The sequence below is a fragment of the Schistosoma haematobium genome, chromosome 3 (assembly GCF_000699445.3).
Source record: "Schistosoma haematobium chromosome 3, whole genome shotgun sequence".
In the NCBI taxonomy this organism is placed as follows: Eukaryota; Metazoa; Platyhelminthes; class Trematoda; order Strigeidida; family Schistosomatidae; genus Schistosoma; species Schistosoma haematobium.
The window spans coordinates 9287909-9307249 of record NC_067198.1 but is presented as its reverse complement, the minus strand read 5'-3'; the positions used below and the strand labels follow the sequence as shown (position 1 = coordinate 9307249).

The following is a 19341-nucleotide window of genomic DNA, read 5'->3' as shown; positions in this document are numbered from 1 at the left end:
GAGACAATTATTGAACATTTTGCAAATTAGGTATTATAGTATGGTTTTTCTATTTTACCAAGTAACTCTGTAATTTCATCATTTTAAAGAGAGCAAGAACAAAGATTCTAGCAGAATAGCGTTAAATCATTTTTATTTCGTTGGTTCTCGTCAGCTGCTTACAACCTGTGATATTTAAAATCACAATTACATAAATGGTTTAAAGCACATACATGAGAGGGTTTGGTTGGAAGTTATAATGAAGACATATTCGTAGAGTATAGCAAGGGTGTAAATAAATTTAATGGACTAAATATTGTAAATATATACCTTATGTAAAAGAACATCGTGACAACAGTTCAAACGGCTAGAAACAAGTAAACACTGTTAGGAATAAAATGAGTAGAGTTCAATTGATAAAATAAGATCAGTAATTTGGAAGATAGTTGAAATAAAACTCAATGATGTGATAAGTGCAAGAAAGAGTTTAAAGAAAAAGAAAAAAGTATTAGGATACAGCGAAGGAATATTAGTCACCAAGGCAAAGAAAGATTAATAACCATCTCCTTTTGAACACGTAGATCAGGTTTTTGGCGTCTGATAGCAACTGCTTTAGCAAACTTCAGAAGACTGGAGTTTGGCTGTTTACTAATCACCCTAAAGGATTGTGGGGTATCAACATGATGTCCTGTATCAAGGAGATGTCTGGTGATTGCACTATTTAGAGTCTTTCTTGCTCTTGTTCTGGGGCTTTCTGGAACGTGCTAAAAAAATCTGAGATATGCCTTCCTTTCTGTTCGGCCAATGTAGCTGCTTTGGCAGGTTCACGTAAATTTATAAATGCAATCGGAGGTAACATGAAAAGGATGCTTATCAACCTTTGACTGAGTTATTGAACATGTTGTTTTATACAGAATTAGAAGTTTGGTCGCCTGATAAGTTCTGGCTAGCGCAGTATTCAGTCTCCTGTTGATTGTGTTTGCAAAATCATCACCTTTGAAGTTTAGATCTACAGTTATTAGTTTTTTATTGAACGTAATTACTTCAGTATTGTTTTCTTTACGTCTTTTATATTTGTCAATAAACTTTTGTGGGTAAAAGTTGTCTCGTAGGCATTTTTCCACGTTCATCAATTCTTCTTCCAGTTTGTTAGTGGTATATATCCTTTCTGCCCTATAAAATAGTGTTTTAACTGCCTTCTTGTAACTGAGTGGACATAAACTGTTGAAATTCGATAAACCAAACGTTGGAATGTCCCATCTCTCATACGTTTTATAAAAACATCAAGAAAGTGGAACATGTCATTCTGTTCATGTTCCATAGTAAATTGTATGTTAGGATGAGCGTTATTAAAGAGTTTTAGCGGGCGGATTGCATGCTGTTTATTGTTACAGACAATAAAAGTGTCATCAACATATCTGGAATATTCCGTCGTTTTGCTAATCTCCTGTTTAAGCACCATGCTTTCAAGATACTCCATAAAAATGTCTGCCAGAATTGGACCTAATGGACTTCCCATTGCCGCACCGTCGATTTGACGATATATGGTGTTATTAAACTGGAATTGAACATTTGTTGTGCACATTAATAGTAGTTTTTTGAATTGCTGGGCTGGCAAACATAGGAGATCATCGTTCTGACAAATTATATCAATAGTTTCAAAAAGTGGTATTTTGGTGAACAAGGATGTTACATCAAAAGAAACCATGAACATATCGGCAACATTCGTACGATTTAGTCTATCAGCAAACTGGAATGAATCTTTTAACGTATATGTTGCTAATCTCTGTAATGTTGTGCTCAATATAATTCGGTTGTCTTCATCTGTGTTCTCCTTCACTACAATATAATCACATCAAACTGAGGTATATTCCAAAAAGAAATCAGTGTTATTACATAATATAATTAGCATAATTTATTTTGAGTCTATAAAAATTATAAAATTTCAATAGTTAGATCTAATTTAAAATATTGTTGAAAGTTTCTAAATGATAATGATAATAGTAATGATAAACTCATTATGATCATGACAGTTTCAATCATGGAATATCGAATTACATGAATAAATAAGACCTCATTGTTATTTATAATTGATGCATGTAATAATTTTAATATTATTTTCTATACTACTTGTTATGGATTACTACTATTCCATTTGATCTTCTCGTGAAGCGGGATCATGGTTACGTACTGCTGAGGAGTCCAACAATAAAATGAAACGGTTTTCGTGTAATTCCAGGTTTTCCATGTTGGTCTAGCTTCAATTGACTCATAATATCAACTATTAGATATCTATAATAGTTAAATGTAACATTATATTTATATTGTACATAAACCCTATAAAAATCTTTAATTTTGAGATTTAGACATATTTTGTTATCATTTTTTAATTTAAGAAAATCACTTTTATAGTGTCAGAGTTAGTCAAGGAAGATTTGATGGAATGAGGAAACTTGACATACATATTTACTTTATACTGATATATGGGATTATATTACTTTACGTTTGTGTAATCAACAATTTATTTATACTCTTCTGTCTCATTTTTTGTGGTTAGAATCACAAACCTATTTATTTATTTGAACACCTAAATTTATTAGAAAGGGGCACTGAATACATATGCGCCACACAAGTCACTTGCTTTCTCCATGGGCTGTGACACTGCCCAGGTGGTCAGACTGAAGCAGGTGGTTTTCATAGGGGGAACCTTCAACCTATAGGTCTGATCCACAAGGCAGTGGAGCACCGTAAGGAGATACAGTTTCATGGTAGCCGATGACCGACGATTGGTTCATACGTGATTTGTTCCCCCAGTATACTAGAGCCTATGTGCACCATTGATTTGGAATCAGGGTTTTCCAACTCCCCTAGGTGGATTCACCGTGTCCACCGGCCAGGTTAAAGTGCCGGACATTCACTTTTCGTCCTCTCAATTCTGTAAACAACACCCGTGGTGCGAGAAGGCAGTGAGTAGGACTTCCCTGACATTGGTTGCACGTGCGTGGCTATGTGAGAGCATTTCGAGATGAAGAGTTGACTCTCCCCGCTGTAAGCTGTACCAGAGCATTTGAGTACAATCACAAATCTACCACAATGAAATGTAATGTATTAGTCACAAAACAGTCAACACAGATTTTGATTAAGCTGGAATGATTGATTCAGGACGCTCTCCATTTATATTGAAAGTAAAAAGCAGTTGAAATGATTTATTTCAAAATGTAGATGTTTTTAACTAATATCCTTCAAACCTATCTATCAATGTTCATGACCGCGGTAGTGTTCAAAACGTTTGTAACCCACCAGTAATCCAATTATTTGAAAATCACATTTCAGTTTTAAATTCACCATAAATCTTGATCAGAATTCTTGAGTTGCTTTTATTTAAAGGTAAATGTATATAAGAATATGAAATCATCCACGTGTGTTTGATATACATCTGATAGGCTAGTATAATGATATTTCAGATCGAAAATAATAAGAAATTATTATGAATACTTCACGTGTATTGTAAATAATATTTAAAGTAGACCTATCGCCTTCATTAAACTCTTAAGTGATTTCGTTGAGTTTGATTTAACAATATTGGACAGAATTAAACTATCTGCATATCAAAGATTCCCATCGTGATAATTAGAAAAACAAACATAAGCGAACAATAATTTTTTTGCTATTAGATCGTCATCAGGCTTTACCCTAATATACATGAATATTCAGATGAAAATACTGAACCAATCAGGCAACGAAATACATCGCATAACTAAATATAATAAATTATATGATTATTGGCAAAATGCCAATCAATGAATTACTGACGTACATTGTGAGAATCTGTAATCCCAAACAAATGACTTAGTATCAACCTCATTGGAGGAACTAGTTAAGTTTAAGACTATCTTAGTCGACAGATGTTAACAGTACAATAATAGTAAATATACCTTTTGTGAGGACGGTCCACGGGGGAGCTTAAGGAATCTGTAAGAAGCTCAGAAAGAGCCGAAGATATTCCATTCAATCACTTTTTGGAAGAATTTACTAGAATCCATACGTGTAGCTTCCCAATTAGACAATGCTAATAACCCCCTGTGTGAGGATTGGATAGTTATAATGATTATTTCGTTTTTAATTAAAATTATATAACTTGACAGTTTGTACTATAATTTGACACTGTCTGGAATAAAATTTCTTTCACTTGTCTTCTGTCTTCTCATTTGCTACTCGGAAGGGTTCTAACGTGGTATATAAAGAATATAATCTCTAGATATAACACCTTTATAAAGTAAATTTGATCAGGTGTCTTACAAACAGAGAAAAATTGATCTGATTAGATAATACCATAAAAAAGGAGTTGGGGGTTGTTAACAATATACTGAGATAGGCTACTCAACAAGTATTTTAACGAAGTACACATATACAGGGAAAAAATAAGTTGAAGATATTGGTCACTTGTAAGAAACCACTATCCCTAAAACTATAATGCGGCAGAGATGTCGCTAGCACTATCTCGCATGATATATTAGCAAAATCTAATAATAAAACATTCAAGCGAACAATTGTTTTCAATTAGATCAGGCTTTACTCTAGTATACAAAAATATTTATACGAAAATGTTAAACCAGTCAAGGCAATAAGGGTCAATAATCATTGTGATTGATTGGTTATTCATTATAGTATCAGGTTACGTAAAATGGGTCGAATAAATCAAATATTCCTTTATCATATACAATGGTAGTTTTACTATAGAAAGTTAAATTTACCATTATTCAAAAATGCAAACATCTTTATATACTCAGAGAGGGGCTTTGTGGATATTATAGTAAATTCAATGGTTGAATTCATGAGTCACTTGAAGCTAGACCACCATGGAAAACCTGGAAGCACTGGACAGCCGTTTCGTCCTGGTGTGGGACTCCTCAGCAGTTCACATCCACGACCCCGTCTAGCGAGATTCGAACCCAGGACCTATCAGTCTCGCGTGAGAGCGCTTAACCACTAGACCACTGAGCTGACCGGCATCCAACGATGTTAATGTTTAATTTCAACTAATCCACGAATTCGAGCGACACATCCACCATTGTCTTCAGTGAGTTACTATCTCACAACCGACCCGCTTAAACTCCACTGTTCACTGCTTCTCACTAGAACTCCAGAAAATACCCCATAGAGACCGTCACTAGTGAGCATATGATGATTATAATCAGAGAGGGGTTTTGTGGATATTGTAATAATTTTTTTGATTGAGATCATGAGTCAATTGAAGCTAGACCACTTCTGTGGAGTCCCACACTAGAACGAAACGTCCGTCTAATGCTTTCAGGTTTTCCATGGTAGTCTAGCTTTAATTGACTCATGAATTCAACTATTAAAATCTTTTAATACACTTATATTCACCATTATCAACATAAAATATCATGTCTAGTTCAATTTTGATTCGGATTTCTCATTCTTTGAACAGTTGCAACCGACGTAGTTCTAAAATATGATCCGCTTCTGTCTGCGACTATCCATAATGTAAAAAAACCAACTCTTGCTTGACATTTGTAAATTAATTCTTTCAACTTATACTATGCATTAACTGGCAGTTGTGCAGTTTGACGATGATGTTTTAACCATAAATGAAAGAAAAACCGTTATGAAATTTTATACCTGTATCAATACTAAGCAAAATAGTCACTTCAAATCAAATTTACTGAGAACTTGATCCAAGAGTTTTACTCTAACAGTTTTGTCGTGATTCTACGCTAATTTTATTGAAGCTCAGGATGTTGTTAACGTATGTGATGAAGTTGAACATGACTCGAAAATATTCTGTGTTTTGTCAACTGTTAATTATGAACCTCTTTTATTAACTGATATTTGATGTTTATTGAAATTATTCAACCTGTAATAGAATGTTACGGAGATCAGTAAATTCAGTAGCTTAGCTATCCTCACAGCTTACATCACAGACTGATCTTGGTTAGACAAACACTGAAATTTAAGAAGCATTGAACATTCGTTTCGGCCTTGTATATTAGACTTCTCAGTGTGCATTACGAACCCAGAATCTATAAATTTCTTAGCGAGTGCCTGACCCTTACACTTCTAGGACAGTATCTAGTGGTTTCCGCATTTAACTCTAGTCAATTGGCGAAATTTCACAAGCACTATCGCCGTTTCATTAGTGATATTTCCTGTACACCACGAGATATGAAGGTCCTGAATGTGGACCCTGAATGAGTCGTGGATGGACTGTTGAAAAAGTCCATAACAGAGTGAAATACATGTCTAGTGCTATCCAGATTTCAATGTTTAACTGACTAAAATCACTTCATAATGTAAACTATGATTTACATCATTTACTTTATCAAGACAAACATTAAAGAACAAAGGGCGAGACTCTAATTTAGCGACGAGCCAATCAGAAGCGCGTGAGCAATTTCAAGGTCACGGAGCCAAGTTCAACACGCGATGTTATCATACGGTCGGTTCACAGCGGATTTTAGAGAGGAGGTGATTAATGAGAGGTTAAAACAGATGGGACGGTGAAACTCTAATTTAGGGACGAGCCAATGAGAAGCATCTGAGCAATTTCAATTATTAGTCAATCAGAAGACAGTACAAAGTAAAAATATGTTACAAGAAAGTAATGGATTACAGGGGATATTCTTCTTTTACATGATTTAAAAACTTGTTAAGGTTTGATAAAGGCTCAGAAGTTCTGAATTCATAACGCATATTGTATAGAAGATTAGGGTTAGGTTAAGGTTAGGGTTTGAGTTAGATTAGGGTTTATGACTAGGTTAGGGTTTAGGGTTAAGGTTAGGGTTAGGTTAAGGTTAGGGTTAGGTTAAGATTAGGGTTTAGGGTTGAGGTTAGGGTTTAGGGTTAAAGTTAACCTTAACCCTAACCACTAACCCTGTGGACGAGTTTCTATACCATATGCATTATGAATTCAGAGCCTCTGAACCTTTATCAAACCTTAACAAGTTTTTAAATCATGTGAAAGAAGAATATCCACTGTAATTCATTACTTACTTACAAAAAATATATTTACTTTATACTAACTGCCTTCTGATTGGCTAATAATTGTCAAGGTCATTTAAGATTCGTTCAAAGGTTGTCGCTAAATTAGAGTCTCGCCGAACAAAGAGTAATAAATAACTGTTTTGTTTCATTATAAGACTTTTCAAAAGTAGTTATCGTCATTCAAAGTATTTTGTGTAGGCTAAAAGTAGTCTTATTTAATGTTTAAAGAGTGAAGTGTATATTCTGATAGCTCTATATGATCACCATTTCAACAAAAAAATACATAGTACAAAGTATACTTCCATCTAAAATCGCTCCTGATTGATTGTTATCTCCTAAATTTTAAAGTGTAAATTTTTTTTTAAATTAGTGTTCATCATAAGCATAACGAATAATGAAGTTTAGTTGTTAACAAATTTATATGGAACAATATTGGTAATTCATTAATCAGCTCAGTTTATTGTGAGTAGATAACTGTATTTTTTATATTTTTTTTTATTATCAGCTTTATTTAATATTATATTTTTTGGTACAATATAGAATTCTCAGTATAAAATATTTCAGTGTGGTTCCGTTTCTTATTTCTTGATTGGTTCTGATGATAAATATTGAGTGATCTCTAATAGGATATCAACATTTCAGAAGTCCATATCTGAATAGTGTTCATTCCTTTCAGTGTACATTGCTAGTTATCACGATGTCTCTGATTGTATGTTTTTGTAACTTGTACAGTGAAAGGTCGTAAACTTTTCACAAACACAGCTCAATAGGTTGTTCAATTAATTGATATAATGATCTATTAAAACAAAGAAGGGAACAAATAACTTGTTGAAATATCTAGATGTAAGGAACAAGTAGCCCAGATATTCAAACAAGCCACCTTTTCCTTCCAAATGCATGTTCATAATAGTAGATATTGTCACATTACGTTGCAATATTTATGAATTCCATTACATACTTGTTATATCCCGATGAGACTAATGAATGGTAACTTTTGGGACCCATTTATGAACCAATACAATATATATATCGTATAATTGTTATGTAACTAACCTATTCATATTCATATTCCTCTTATTATAGGCTTTATTCTGACCTATGAACTGTTATTATACGATTTAGCATTCTTGAATTATGCCCTGTCTATCAATTACTACCTCCCAAATTCACAGCCATATTCGGCTAAATCTTATACAAATGTTGTTCCCTATTTTATGGTACTATGTGGTCTGTCTGGTTGGTATATAAACCCAGTACGTTGTAAATAAATAATTCATATCACAGAGGCTAAGAATAGTGTTCTGGATTTAATAGGCTAGGCTAGACGGGAAGCAGAACCGATAAAAAGACTCTAGACTGCTCGTACGGGTTTTTAGGCGTCATTGGTCCGATCAATAATTCACTTTTTTCTAATTGGCGGTATCATTACGTTATACATTAACAGGGTATATATGCCACAAGTTATAACAATACTAAAGATATACTTCATATAAAATACTCAGAATATGCAAGTATATTACGTTTGAGATTAGATGGTGGTTGGAGGTAGTCAACAGGAAACCATGGACCCGGGTTTCGTGCTACTTGGCACTCGTCAGCAAGGTGTACCTGTAACCTTGAGAGACGTTACATGACATTGATCACCACCCAGTGATCAATCAAATGTGATTACATATCAGTCCTACAGGAAGTTGTCGCGGCCCGGATAGCCCAGTGGTAACGTCTCTGACTGTAAAGCTGGGTGACACGAGATCGAATCCGCCAGGGAGCACCAGTTCTCTCAAAATTACAGGTACAGGTGCTGACGAGTGCCAAATAGTAGGAAAAACGGGTCCATGGTTTCCTGTCGACTACCTCCAACCACCATCTAATCTCAACATGGTGCACGCAATGTCGAGTCATCTAGACTAGTGGTCACATTGCATCTTGGTCGCTAGCATTCGATCTGCACTAAGAAGGACTTAACACACATGACATTGATCACCACTTAGTGATCGATCAATTGTAAAGTACATTACATTTTTATGTATCATCTGATGACTCCATACAAACATTTAGAAGTGAATAATCAGTGGTAAGATACTTGAAACTATTGATATCTTTCATGATTATCAGAAGGGGTTTGTGGAGATTTTAGAAATTTCACAGATTGAAATCATGAGTCAGTTGAAGCTAGACCACCATGGAAAACCTGGAAGCACTGGACGGCAGTTTCGTCCTAGTATGTGACACCTCGGCAGTGCGCGTCCACGATCCCACACCCCGCGGGATTCGAACCCAGGACCTACTGGGTTGTTTATAAATACTTTCTCTATAGAATCAATAATATTACCTATAAATGAATGTTTAATGTTTACTATTCTAATTTTGATTATTGAATTGTAGATAATTGTAGATAGATCATTACAAATAGAATGTTATTTAAACAAAATAATAAACATGTAAACAAATGGAAATTCTCATCTACTGTAGATTTGAAAAAAGTAAACATAATGATTTAATTGGCTTCAATAAAATACATAGTTCTTTATCATTATTTGTTTACCTATAATTGAAATGATTATTACTACAATACTCATGTGTAAATTGTAAGTTTTAACCTTGTAACTAATTGAATAATGAATTATATTTTAGTTGTGATAAATGTAAGAACATTCATCAATATAAATGGTATCTATTAGGTCTAATGTAAGTGATAGAAATTAAATTTAATATTATCTAAAATCTTTTTTGTTTTTAGTATTTGGTTGAGATTATGAATCGATTGATATTAGATCATTATTGAAAACCTGAAAGTATTAGACGGCCGTTTTTATTCCCGCTCATGGGATTTGAGCTCAGGACTTTCAGTCTCGTGTGCAAACGCTTAACCTCTAGACTACTGAGCTAATCGGTATCCAATCATGCTAATGTTTAACATCAACTAATCCACAAAATTGTTTTAGTATTTCAAATAAACAATCAATTATGTGACTTGTAGTTATGTAATATAATGTAGGGAAATCATAGCAATATATAGGTGTCATTAATCAGTTTAATGCACTATCAATATATTATGGTGATTAAGTCACATAAACAGTTGTGCTCTCACAAGAGGTTTTGTAGGACTGCATAGTATAATGACTGTTGAAATTTCTATTTGGAGCTATTCCCGTTCATCAACCTAAAAGATCTGTACTTGATGCAACTCTTTAAGTGGTTGAACAAGAACTAGAATGGTTTTTAGAAAATGGGTGTTACTGAACCCGTGAACTTCTCAGATTCGGCTGCACTGAAAGTGGTGGTCGAGAAATTCAATGACAACGTTCGCTTATGTGCAGATTACTTTAATGGACTAAATGAAACTCTAGAGTTTCACTAATATCTTTTACCTTGACCTAAAGATCTTTTTGTCAAGCTAAACAGTGACAAGTATTTTGCAAAATTCGGTTTATCAGACGCCTATTTACAAACCCCCGTAACTGATGAAAGTAAAGATCTCCTCACAATCAACACACACAAGGGTTTGTCCCGATATGACTGACTTTCCTTTGGAGTGAAGACGGCACTCTCTATATTTCAGAAAATTATGGATACTATGTTACATAGTATTCTAGGAGCGGTGACTTATTTGGACGATACCACACACATGGGAGCAAACAAAATAAACTTGCAAAAGCAACTTGACCAGGTGCTAGCATGCATAGCTGAATATGGTTTTGCCTCCATGCAGAAAAGTGTGACTTTCATATGCAACAGGTACGGTACCTCGGTTTTATAATAGATAAAGATGGAATACAACCAGATCTAGAGAACGTTAAAGCTGTAAAAACTATGCCTAGACCTAAGGACATCCCTATCCTACGATCTTTCTTAAAATTGGCCAGTGATTATGGAATTTTCCGTTCTGATCTCTATCGTCTGTGTGCTCCACTAAACCACCTACCTGAAAAGAATGCGAAATGGGATTGGTCGACAAATTGTCAAACAGATTTCGAGAAAATCAAGCATCTGCTAGCCTCCAATTTCTTACTTAAGCACTTTGGTCAATCTCTGCCAATGGTGGTTGCTTCATATGCTTCAAATTATGGTATCGTGGCAGTCACCTCTCATATTTTTCCCAATGGGTCTGAAAGGCGATCTTTAATGCAGCCAGATCATTAATAACGATAGGACAAAACTGTAGTCAAATTGAAAAAAACCCTATTGATTATCTTTGCCGTAACAATGTTCCACATGATGATATTTGGTCGGCGATTCACCCTATAAACAGACTATAAAACATTGTTGGACATATTTGGTCGAAGAAAGCGACTTCAGGGTATACAGCAAACAAACTATAATGATGGACAACAACACTTCTGAGCTACGACTTCATGATTAAATACCAGTCTACTACAGCTTTTAGGCAAGCTGATGCCTTATCGAGACTAATAGGTTTTCAGACAAAAACTTCAGAAGACATCCTCGTAGCAAATACAAAAGCTGAAAAGGAAGTTCATTGTGTATTGGATGACTCAATCGATAGACTACCAGCCACCTTCGAGGCTATCAAGGAAACCACCGAAACTCACAAGACATTAAGAGAAGTTAGGAGTTATCTTTCTGCAAAATGACCAAACCATCGCTGTGAAGGAGAAATTTTGCAGCACTTTTGTCGACATGACTCACTGATGGCTATCGACTCATGTATTATGTTCGGTGATCGAATTGTCATTCCAGAATTATTGCGCCACAATGATCTCAAGCAGTTCCACAGTAGTTACGTTGGGATCAATAAAATGAAATCACTGGAGTGAAGTTACGCTTATCGGTCCTCAAGGGACTGAGATATCAAAAACAAATGCCGCAACTGTTCAACGTGTCTGCAAGCTGCTGGATATCCTTCGAAATGAGAACCACAGAAATTGCCTAAGCCTGTTGAACCCTGGAAGAGACTTCATGTGGATTTCACTGGTCCAGTCCAAATTGAGGTATTTACGAAGTGGCCAGAAGTATATGGTATAACTAACTGTACAGCCTCAGAAACCATCGACAAATTATCTACTGTGTTCAGTTGTTTCAGAGTTTCAGAGAACTCGGTGACTGATAAATGCTCACAATTCATTTTGGACTCATTCAAGCACTTCTGTAGTATATATGAAATAACACATCTACGCTCTCCACTCTACCATCCGCGGTCGAATGAACAAGCAGAAATCGTTGTCGACACTTTTAAAATAGCATTATTAAAAGGAGAAGGTGAGAGGACAACTAGTCAGGTAATCATAAAATTCTTAACAACTTACAAGACTACTCCCAACCCTACTGTTCTAGGTGAGAAGTCTCCTGACTAAGTCATATTTGGAACAGGTATTCGAACTATTTTCAACGTTATGTTGCCACCTAAAGTAGTGGATAAGCACAGACAAGACCCCAATATCCGAATTTTTAGTGTGGACGATAAAGTATTCGTCAAGTCGTACCTCGGAAAGAATCTATTGGAACCAGTAACAAATGTACACAGATTGGGAAGAGTTTTGTATAGGGTCCGAGGAGCCTTCAAGACATGTATCTGACACACCAACCAAATTTACAAAGATAGAAGAATGACGCACAACGGAGATAGCCAGGTGAATCTACCATTAGAGTTAAACACATAAACATCAACGACACATATGTCCGAAGATACCGAAAATAATAGAAAAATGAAGACTTGAACAAGAAAGACAACAAAAAGAATGGAACACCACCGCAAACCAGTTGTCAAGCTGCAAGTACACCGGAAGAAGGAGAAGTTTTATGTTTTGAAAAATGGGAGGTTTTGGAGAGATCCAGTGTTTTCCTCGGAAAAAGCACAGAGGGGCTCTGAAAATACTGAAAAATATTTTGTCCGATCGGCACTGAATAGAAGTTTCTCAGAAACATCTAAAAAGTGAAGAGCCACATTTCTGACTAAACGATTGCTCATCATGCTACTATCTTTAGTGAGGTTCCAGAACCGTATAGAGGCTCAAGGCCGTCTGAAATGTGATAAGTACCCTGAATTTTCTGTACATGAAGTAGCCTTGGAGTAAAGCGTTCTTTCCTATTTCGCGTCTTTTCTCTCGTGTTCAAGTTATCGTGTAGATTTAATCTGGAGTTATTAGAAAAACTTGGGAAATTGATTCTAGAGTTCAGTAGGAAGATTTATCAATATGTAACCACTTCATATCACTTACTATTTAATATTCATAGTATGATAATGATATTATTCATCCACTTAACTTGTAATAATTCGAAATATGGATGTCACTATAAATATATCTTATTGATAAAATGAAAGATTAGAATCCATTTACATTTTTACGTAACATTAACTAGGTTTATATTAGTAATGTATTTGTAATAACTGTAAAATTACTAAAATCTCCATAAAAGCCCCTTCTGACAATAACCATATGCTCACTAGTGACGGTCTCCATGGGGTATTTTCTGGAGTTCTAATACGAAGCAGTGAACAGTAAAGTTTAAGCTGGTCAGTTGTGAGATAGTAACTCACTAAAGTCAATGGTGGATGTGTCACTCAATTTCGTGGGTTAGTTGAACTTCGACACTAACACATATGGATACCGGCTCAGTAGTGTAGAGGTTAAACGTTCGCACGTGAGACTGATAGGTGGTCCTGGGTTCGAACCTTAAGAGTGGTGTCGTGGGTGTGCACTGCCAAGAAGGCTCACATTAGGACGAAATGGTCGTCTAGGGATTCCAGGTTTTCCATGGTGGTCTAGCTTGAATTGGCTGATGCATTGAACTATCAAGTATCCAAATGAGTTGAAAAATTAAATTTTCAAGTGTTTAATTACTCAGTGTAGGCCACTTCTTCAGCGAATTAATAAATAAGCATACTAAATTACATAGTACGAAGGAACAAAACAAAAATACTTAGTATGACCAGTTAAAACTCCGGTCAATGTGATTTTAGACGAAACATGTTTATGTGTATTTTTGTGCATGTTAATTAGTGTAAAAAGTATGACCTTTGTAATATGAAAAGACAGAGTTGATTTTGTACATAAGATAATAATGTAAGATGCCAATAGAATTAAATAGATGGGTAAATGAACTAAATCGGATAGATACTGAGGCTTTTTTTCCAGTGAGAATAATAGGATTTATCAATATGTGGAAAGCTATAGCTACTCGCCTTTCATTGTAGTTGGAAAAGATTTTCTGTAATATGACGTTGATCTGATCACATTAACTAGTTTCGATACAAAAAAAAACGAATCACAATCCCCACGAATTACATTACTATCAATTTCATTCACTTGACTACAGAATCTACATTATGGAAAAACACTCATCATCAGAGTCGTTCATATGATTGCGCACACTGTTCATTGAGTACAATTATGTGGTTATTGATGTTGGCTGCTTAAGTTACTCATTCTCTAAAATTATTGAAAACACCAAATAATTCAATTAGATATTTCATTCGTTATACCAGTGACTTAGAAAATACCAAATAAAATTATAATTTTTTAAATATTTTTTCATTTGATGTTAAAATCAGACCAAGTTCCGTAATTTTCTCACTTCTAATGGTCACTATTCGTGATATGCGTGCACGTTTCCCAATTAATTATGTCTTCTTGTTTCTAAATGTAAGTTTTTAATGTATTTATATTGTACATTATATTCATTGAAATATCCTATATTCTGTTTATTGTCAAATGATAAGTGATATTAGAATGAACTAATTGGTTTGAATGTTTATATGAAATAATTTGTCTTTAAAGACTCTTAATTGACATGTGTTACCAAATAGCCCCCAAATGCCCTGGTACGGCCAAGAGTGGGGAAAGTCCCCTCTCCCTCTCCAAATGCTCTGACATGGCTTCTGCCAGGGAAGTCCTACTCACTGCCTTCTCGCATCATGGGTGTTGTTTACGGAATCGAGAGGACGAAAAGCGAATGTTAGGCGCTTTAACCGGGTTGGTGGACATGGAGAGTCCACCTACGGCAGTCGGAAAACCCTGATTCCAAACCAATGGTGAACATGGGCTACAGTATCCTGAAGGAACAAATGGTGTATGAACCTATCGTTGGTCATCGGCTATCATGAAACTGCATCTCCTTACGTTGCTCTACTGCCTTGTGGATCAGACCTTCAAGTCGAAGGCTCCGGGTGTGGCTCCCTAAGAAAACCACCTGCTTCGGTTTGGGCACCTGGGCAGTATCACAGCCCTCACACATATCAAATGAGATTTGTGTGGCACATATGTATTTGGTGCCTCCTTGTACCAATATTTATGTGTTAAAATAAATAAAGTGATTAAATTCAAGCAGAGGTGATTGATGGTTATCAGTGAAATCTAGAGTGCGTGTTTCATCCAACTTGGGACTCGTTAGCTAGATGTGCCTGCATCCCCTAATTGATATTCATTTCGAGACTCGAACCTAGTACCTTTCGCTTCAAACGTTATATATCTAGGCAATCTGCACAGGATCCATATATGCCAAAAGAAACTGATCAATTGCAGCGGTAAATATTAGTGGGAAAATCTAAACAATCAATATATATGAATTAAAATGAATAATTAAATTATTTTGAAAAATAAAGTAACAGTTGTAAATACAACCAACAAATTCATTTGGTTTATGGACGTTGCTTTCACTTAGATTCTTATACTTTGTACAAATTATAACTTTCATTAAAGTGTTCAACTAATAATTTAGTATGAACGAAGAATATTCTTTTCAATGAACTTCTCATCAGGTTCTACAGTTATAACTCCAGATTAATAATCCATAAAATTGGCCAGATTTAAGGCAAAATACATCATCGTTTGGAAATTGTAATATATGAATCAGGAATTGTTTGTTATATAAATGAAATCGCTAATGTTGAGGCTGACTAATATGAAGTGTTAACTTGAATCAGTTTATAAACGAAATGAAATTGTGAGATAAATGATCAGAAGAAATATGGTCAACATGGGGTAAGAGAGAGAGAGAGAATATTGTGATTACAAATCGGAAATTGCGTAATATGTAAAATAATTAGGTCAAATATAGTAGATTCAGGGGTGGATATAAAATAAATTCCTCAAAAAGGGGTTATCAAGTGTAAAGACAATAACAGTAATAATAATAAGTTTGGGACATAAAATGAACATTAATCAGATTACGTCACCACATTATGAGATTGATTATTAGCTAGTTGGCCAGGGTAAAAGGAGAGGCTGAACGTACTTCTTTTGGATACAAAGCTCTGGTTTCAGAGGCGACGCACCGAGTGAAATGTTAAGACTTAAGTTAAGTAGATCTATTCAAAGGACTTTTAATGCAGCTAAACGGATAAAAAAACCAATCTCAATCAAATGTTTCGCAATGAAGAATGATGTCTGTGATCTTATAGCTTTTACTACATAAAAAATTTATGCATTACCAAAAGCTACAAATGATAGTGGTAGATTTCATTTAGCCAACTCTCAAAGTCCTGATATGATTGTTATCGTAGAAATCGTAGCTATTTTTTAAAAAGTGATTTCAGTAATCAATTTATCAATAAAATCCAGTGTTTCCAGGTTTTCCATGGTGGTCTAGCTTCAATGGACTCATGAATTCAACTATTAAATTACTACAATGTCCACAAAAACCCTTTTCTGATTAAAATCCATTCCATACTTAGTAAAACCAATCCGTAATGAACTATGTAAGTTTTCAATAAAACCTATGCTACAAGTACTGACATACTATAAGTTTTCTTTTGAATTGTATTATTCATGAATTTCTATTTTCTCATTTGTGAAATTGTTTTTTTTTTCTTTTGCTGGAATAATAGACTCTGTTATTATGTTACGCATTTATACCACCAATACTAGGGATAACAATTGGATATATAATGATATCCTTTAGTGCCGCAGCATTTATTACATTTTCAATGATAATACTCGGGATGTTCATCAAGGTTAAAATTCCTTTTGTTTTGTTGATTACTGTTTTAAGCAGTTTCATCATTGCAGGGCTTGCAATATCTGTTGTATTGTATTTTACCCACAAAGAAGTACGTTTCATAAAATATAATTTTAACTGAATGATATTGATAAACGTGAATTTGTAATATCGTATGGTGTTTGATGTTTGTATCTACACCTGTCAATGACCCAAATATCTAGTATTATGAAAATGAATAATTGAAACTGTTATCCACATTGATACAGTAGTTACTGAATAATTCTGAGTTTTCTCTGTTTTTATTTGTTTATCTATATTATCACAAATACGGTCTTCACTTTAACTGGCGAAATTCAGCTAACGCAGTACCACCAATCCTGAATGATTTGTTTTCTTAGAATATATCTTCAAATGTTCAATGAAGTTTAAGAAATACTCTAAATTGGTTCACATAAGAAGTCCATTATTCGATAGATTACATACGCTGACGAACAGTGTTAATCAGCTAACACATGTTTAGTTTGAAATTGTATCATAGATCCTGTTTAATTTCTCCCTGAAAACTGTCAATCTGTCTGTACAAAGGATATAAAATGACTGAACCAATGCTGACTAGCATATAGGTATTGAATTATTTTGTCATCTTTTATTTGTAATTCGAATCACGATAAGAATGTTGCGTTACATCATATCTACATATTCGTTGAAGAAAGATCTGACTGTTCGAGGTGTTTCTGCATGATGGATTGCATCAGTGAATGTAAATGATGGTTTATTTAGTTTTTTTTCGCGGTAACATATCAGATATAATCTTAGTCCGTGCTTCCAACAAGGTTGACTCCAAGGTTAGTGTATTTTAACTAGCAGTTTGATAAACAGACATTTCCTAGAATCCCTACTGAATAGATTTTGATTGAAGATTATCCTTCATGAGAATATTTCTCAGGTTTTAAATTTTTAATATTTATGTAACAATGAATACTGAAGGAGTAATTTTGCATATCTAGTTAAAAACAGGATATCATTGATACATTTCGTCATTTTTCACTGGGATTATTTTTTTTTCTATTTAGGTAACACTTCATGTAATGGGAACATTTTTTATCTTGTCAGTTTTACCAGTAAGTTAAACACAAGAAAAAACTGAAAGTGCGATTATAGTAGAACAACTGATAATCATTGTAATAGTTGGGATCATAAATCAACTAAGGCTAGACCACCATGGAGAATCTGGAAGCACTGGACGGCCGTTTCGTCCCGGTGTGGGACTCCTCATCAGTGCTCACCCACGATCCCACCTCGCTAGATTCGCACCTAGGACCTGCCAGTCTCGCGCGCGAACACTTGTCTGCTAGACCACTGAGCCTGCATCCGATGGTGTCAATGTTTAACTTCAACTAATCCATGAATTTGAGCGACACATCCATCAATGTCATCAGTGAGTTACTATCTCTCAACTGACCTGGTTGAACTCCACTGGTCACTGCTTCCATGGTGGTCTAGCTTCGTCTGACTCATGATCTCAACCATTGAAAAAAATAATTACTTAATAAAGAGTGAGTAAAATGAAAAATTCGTCGTTTATTAAAGAAGAATCAGACGATTGAAATAGCTAAATAATAATTTCATTAACCAAAAACAATGAAATAGAAACTACCTATTGTTTACATGCGCATGTGAACTTTATAAACTATAACCTAAACTAGTAGAATTGTATTTTATTTCTCTCGTAGTTTACTGTGACATCAAGAGCATGTTTTTCTCTATTTAAAATTTTTATTAGGTCCTGTTATTTATTGGCCAGCAGCTGAAAATTGAATACTCTCCATGGATGCTTCCCTCCTATTATATATTATATGCTGTACTGGTGTCAGTAATATATTTGTTCATATTCTATTCAATCGCTGTGCAATTTTTAAATCACAGAAACAAATCAACATGTTATAGCTGTTAATGTGTACAATGTAACGTCTATTTTAATTAAATGGTAATCCGTGATGTCATATCTACTCTCTGTAAGCTATTCCTCATACAAACATAGCTATAAATCGAAATGTATCGTTTCATTTAAATTATTTTAATTTCAAATGGCAATAGTTATTCAACAGTTATAAATATATCCTGCCGCTTGTTTTTCTAGTATTTCTCACAGATCATGGAATTGAGGCTTTAATGTCCTCATCTGGATATAGTTATCAATGTATACCTACTTAGAGTAGAATGCTTTGTAAGTTTGTGGGACAGTGCCAGTCGGAATCATTCTTTACTTTGGAATATATCTTGTCTTATAGTAAGCTGCAGTCCCTTCATGTTTTCTGAATACAGTGCTGATTCGGCTAGCAAGTATTAAAAGAAACCACCAGGTATCTTAGCTAACTTTGTTTGTTGAATTCACCATCAATCCCTTTATACAGGTCCAAATTTAAAAAGTGATCTGTCAAAGTTAACTAGTTCAAT

General features: G+C 34.7%; 1 protein-coding gene across 5 annotated transcripts; it reads left to right on the top strand.

The window, feature by feature from the left end:
• Positions 1 to 7368: 7368 nt before the first annotated feature.
• On the top strand, positions 7369 to 19018 carry MS3_00004957 (uncharacterized protein). Of its 5 annotated transcripts, none has more exons than XM_051212957.1 (8): positions 7369 to 7446; positions 9370 to 9467; positions 9508 to 9572; positions 9619 to 9672; positions 14498 to 14588; positions 16772 to 16897; positions 17958 to 18005; positions 18668 to 19018. In XM_051212957.1, exons 2-8 carry the CDS (start codon positions 9399 to 9401, stop codon positions 18836 to 18838), a joined length of 624 nt encoding a protein of 207 aa, XP_051068884.1. In that variant the 5' UTR covers positions 7369 to 7446; positions 9370 to 9398; the 3' UTR covers positions 18839 to 19018. The 5 variants fall into 5 exon arrangements, with proteins under 5 accessions (XP_051068884.1, XP_051068880.1, XP_051068883.1 ...); XM_051212953.1 differs by having other exon boundaries at positions 16772 to 16993; XM_051212956.1 differs by adding an exon at positions 16939 to 16993 and having other exon boundaries at positions 9370 to 9572.
• Positions 19019 to 19341: the final 323 nt, after the last annotated feature.

Excerpts from the sequence above, each read along its gene's own strand:
- MS3_00004957 (XM_051212953.1), top strand. The coding sequence starts at position 9,399 with ATGTTATTTAAACAAAATAATAAACATGTAAACAAATGGAAATTCTCA. Across the intron at positions 16,994-17,957 it reads TGTATTTTACCCACAAAGAA|GTAACACTTCATGTAATGGG; the intron begins GTACGTTTCATA and ends TTTTCTATTTAG. Across the intron at positions 18,006-18,667 it reads TTATCTTGTCAGTTTTACCA|GTCCTGTTATTTATTGGCCA; the intron begins GTAAGTTAAACA and ends AATTTTTATTAG.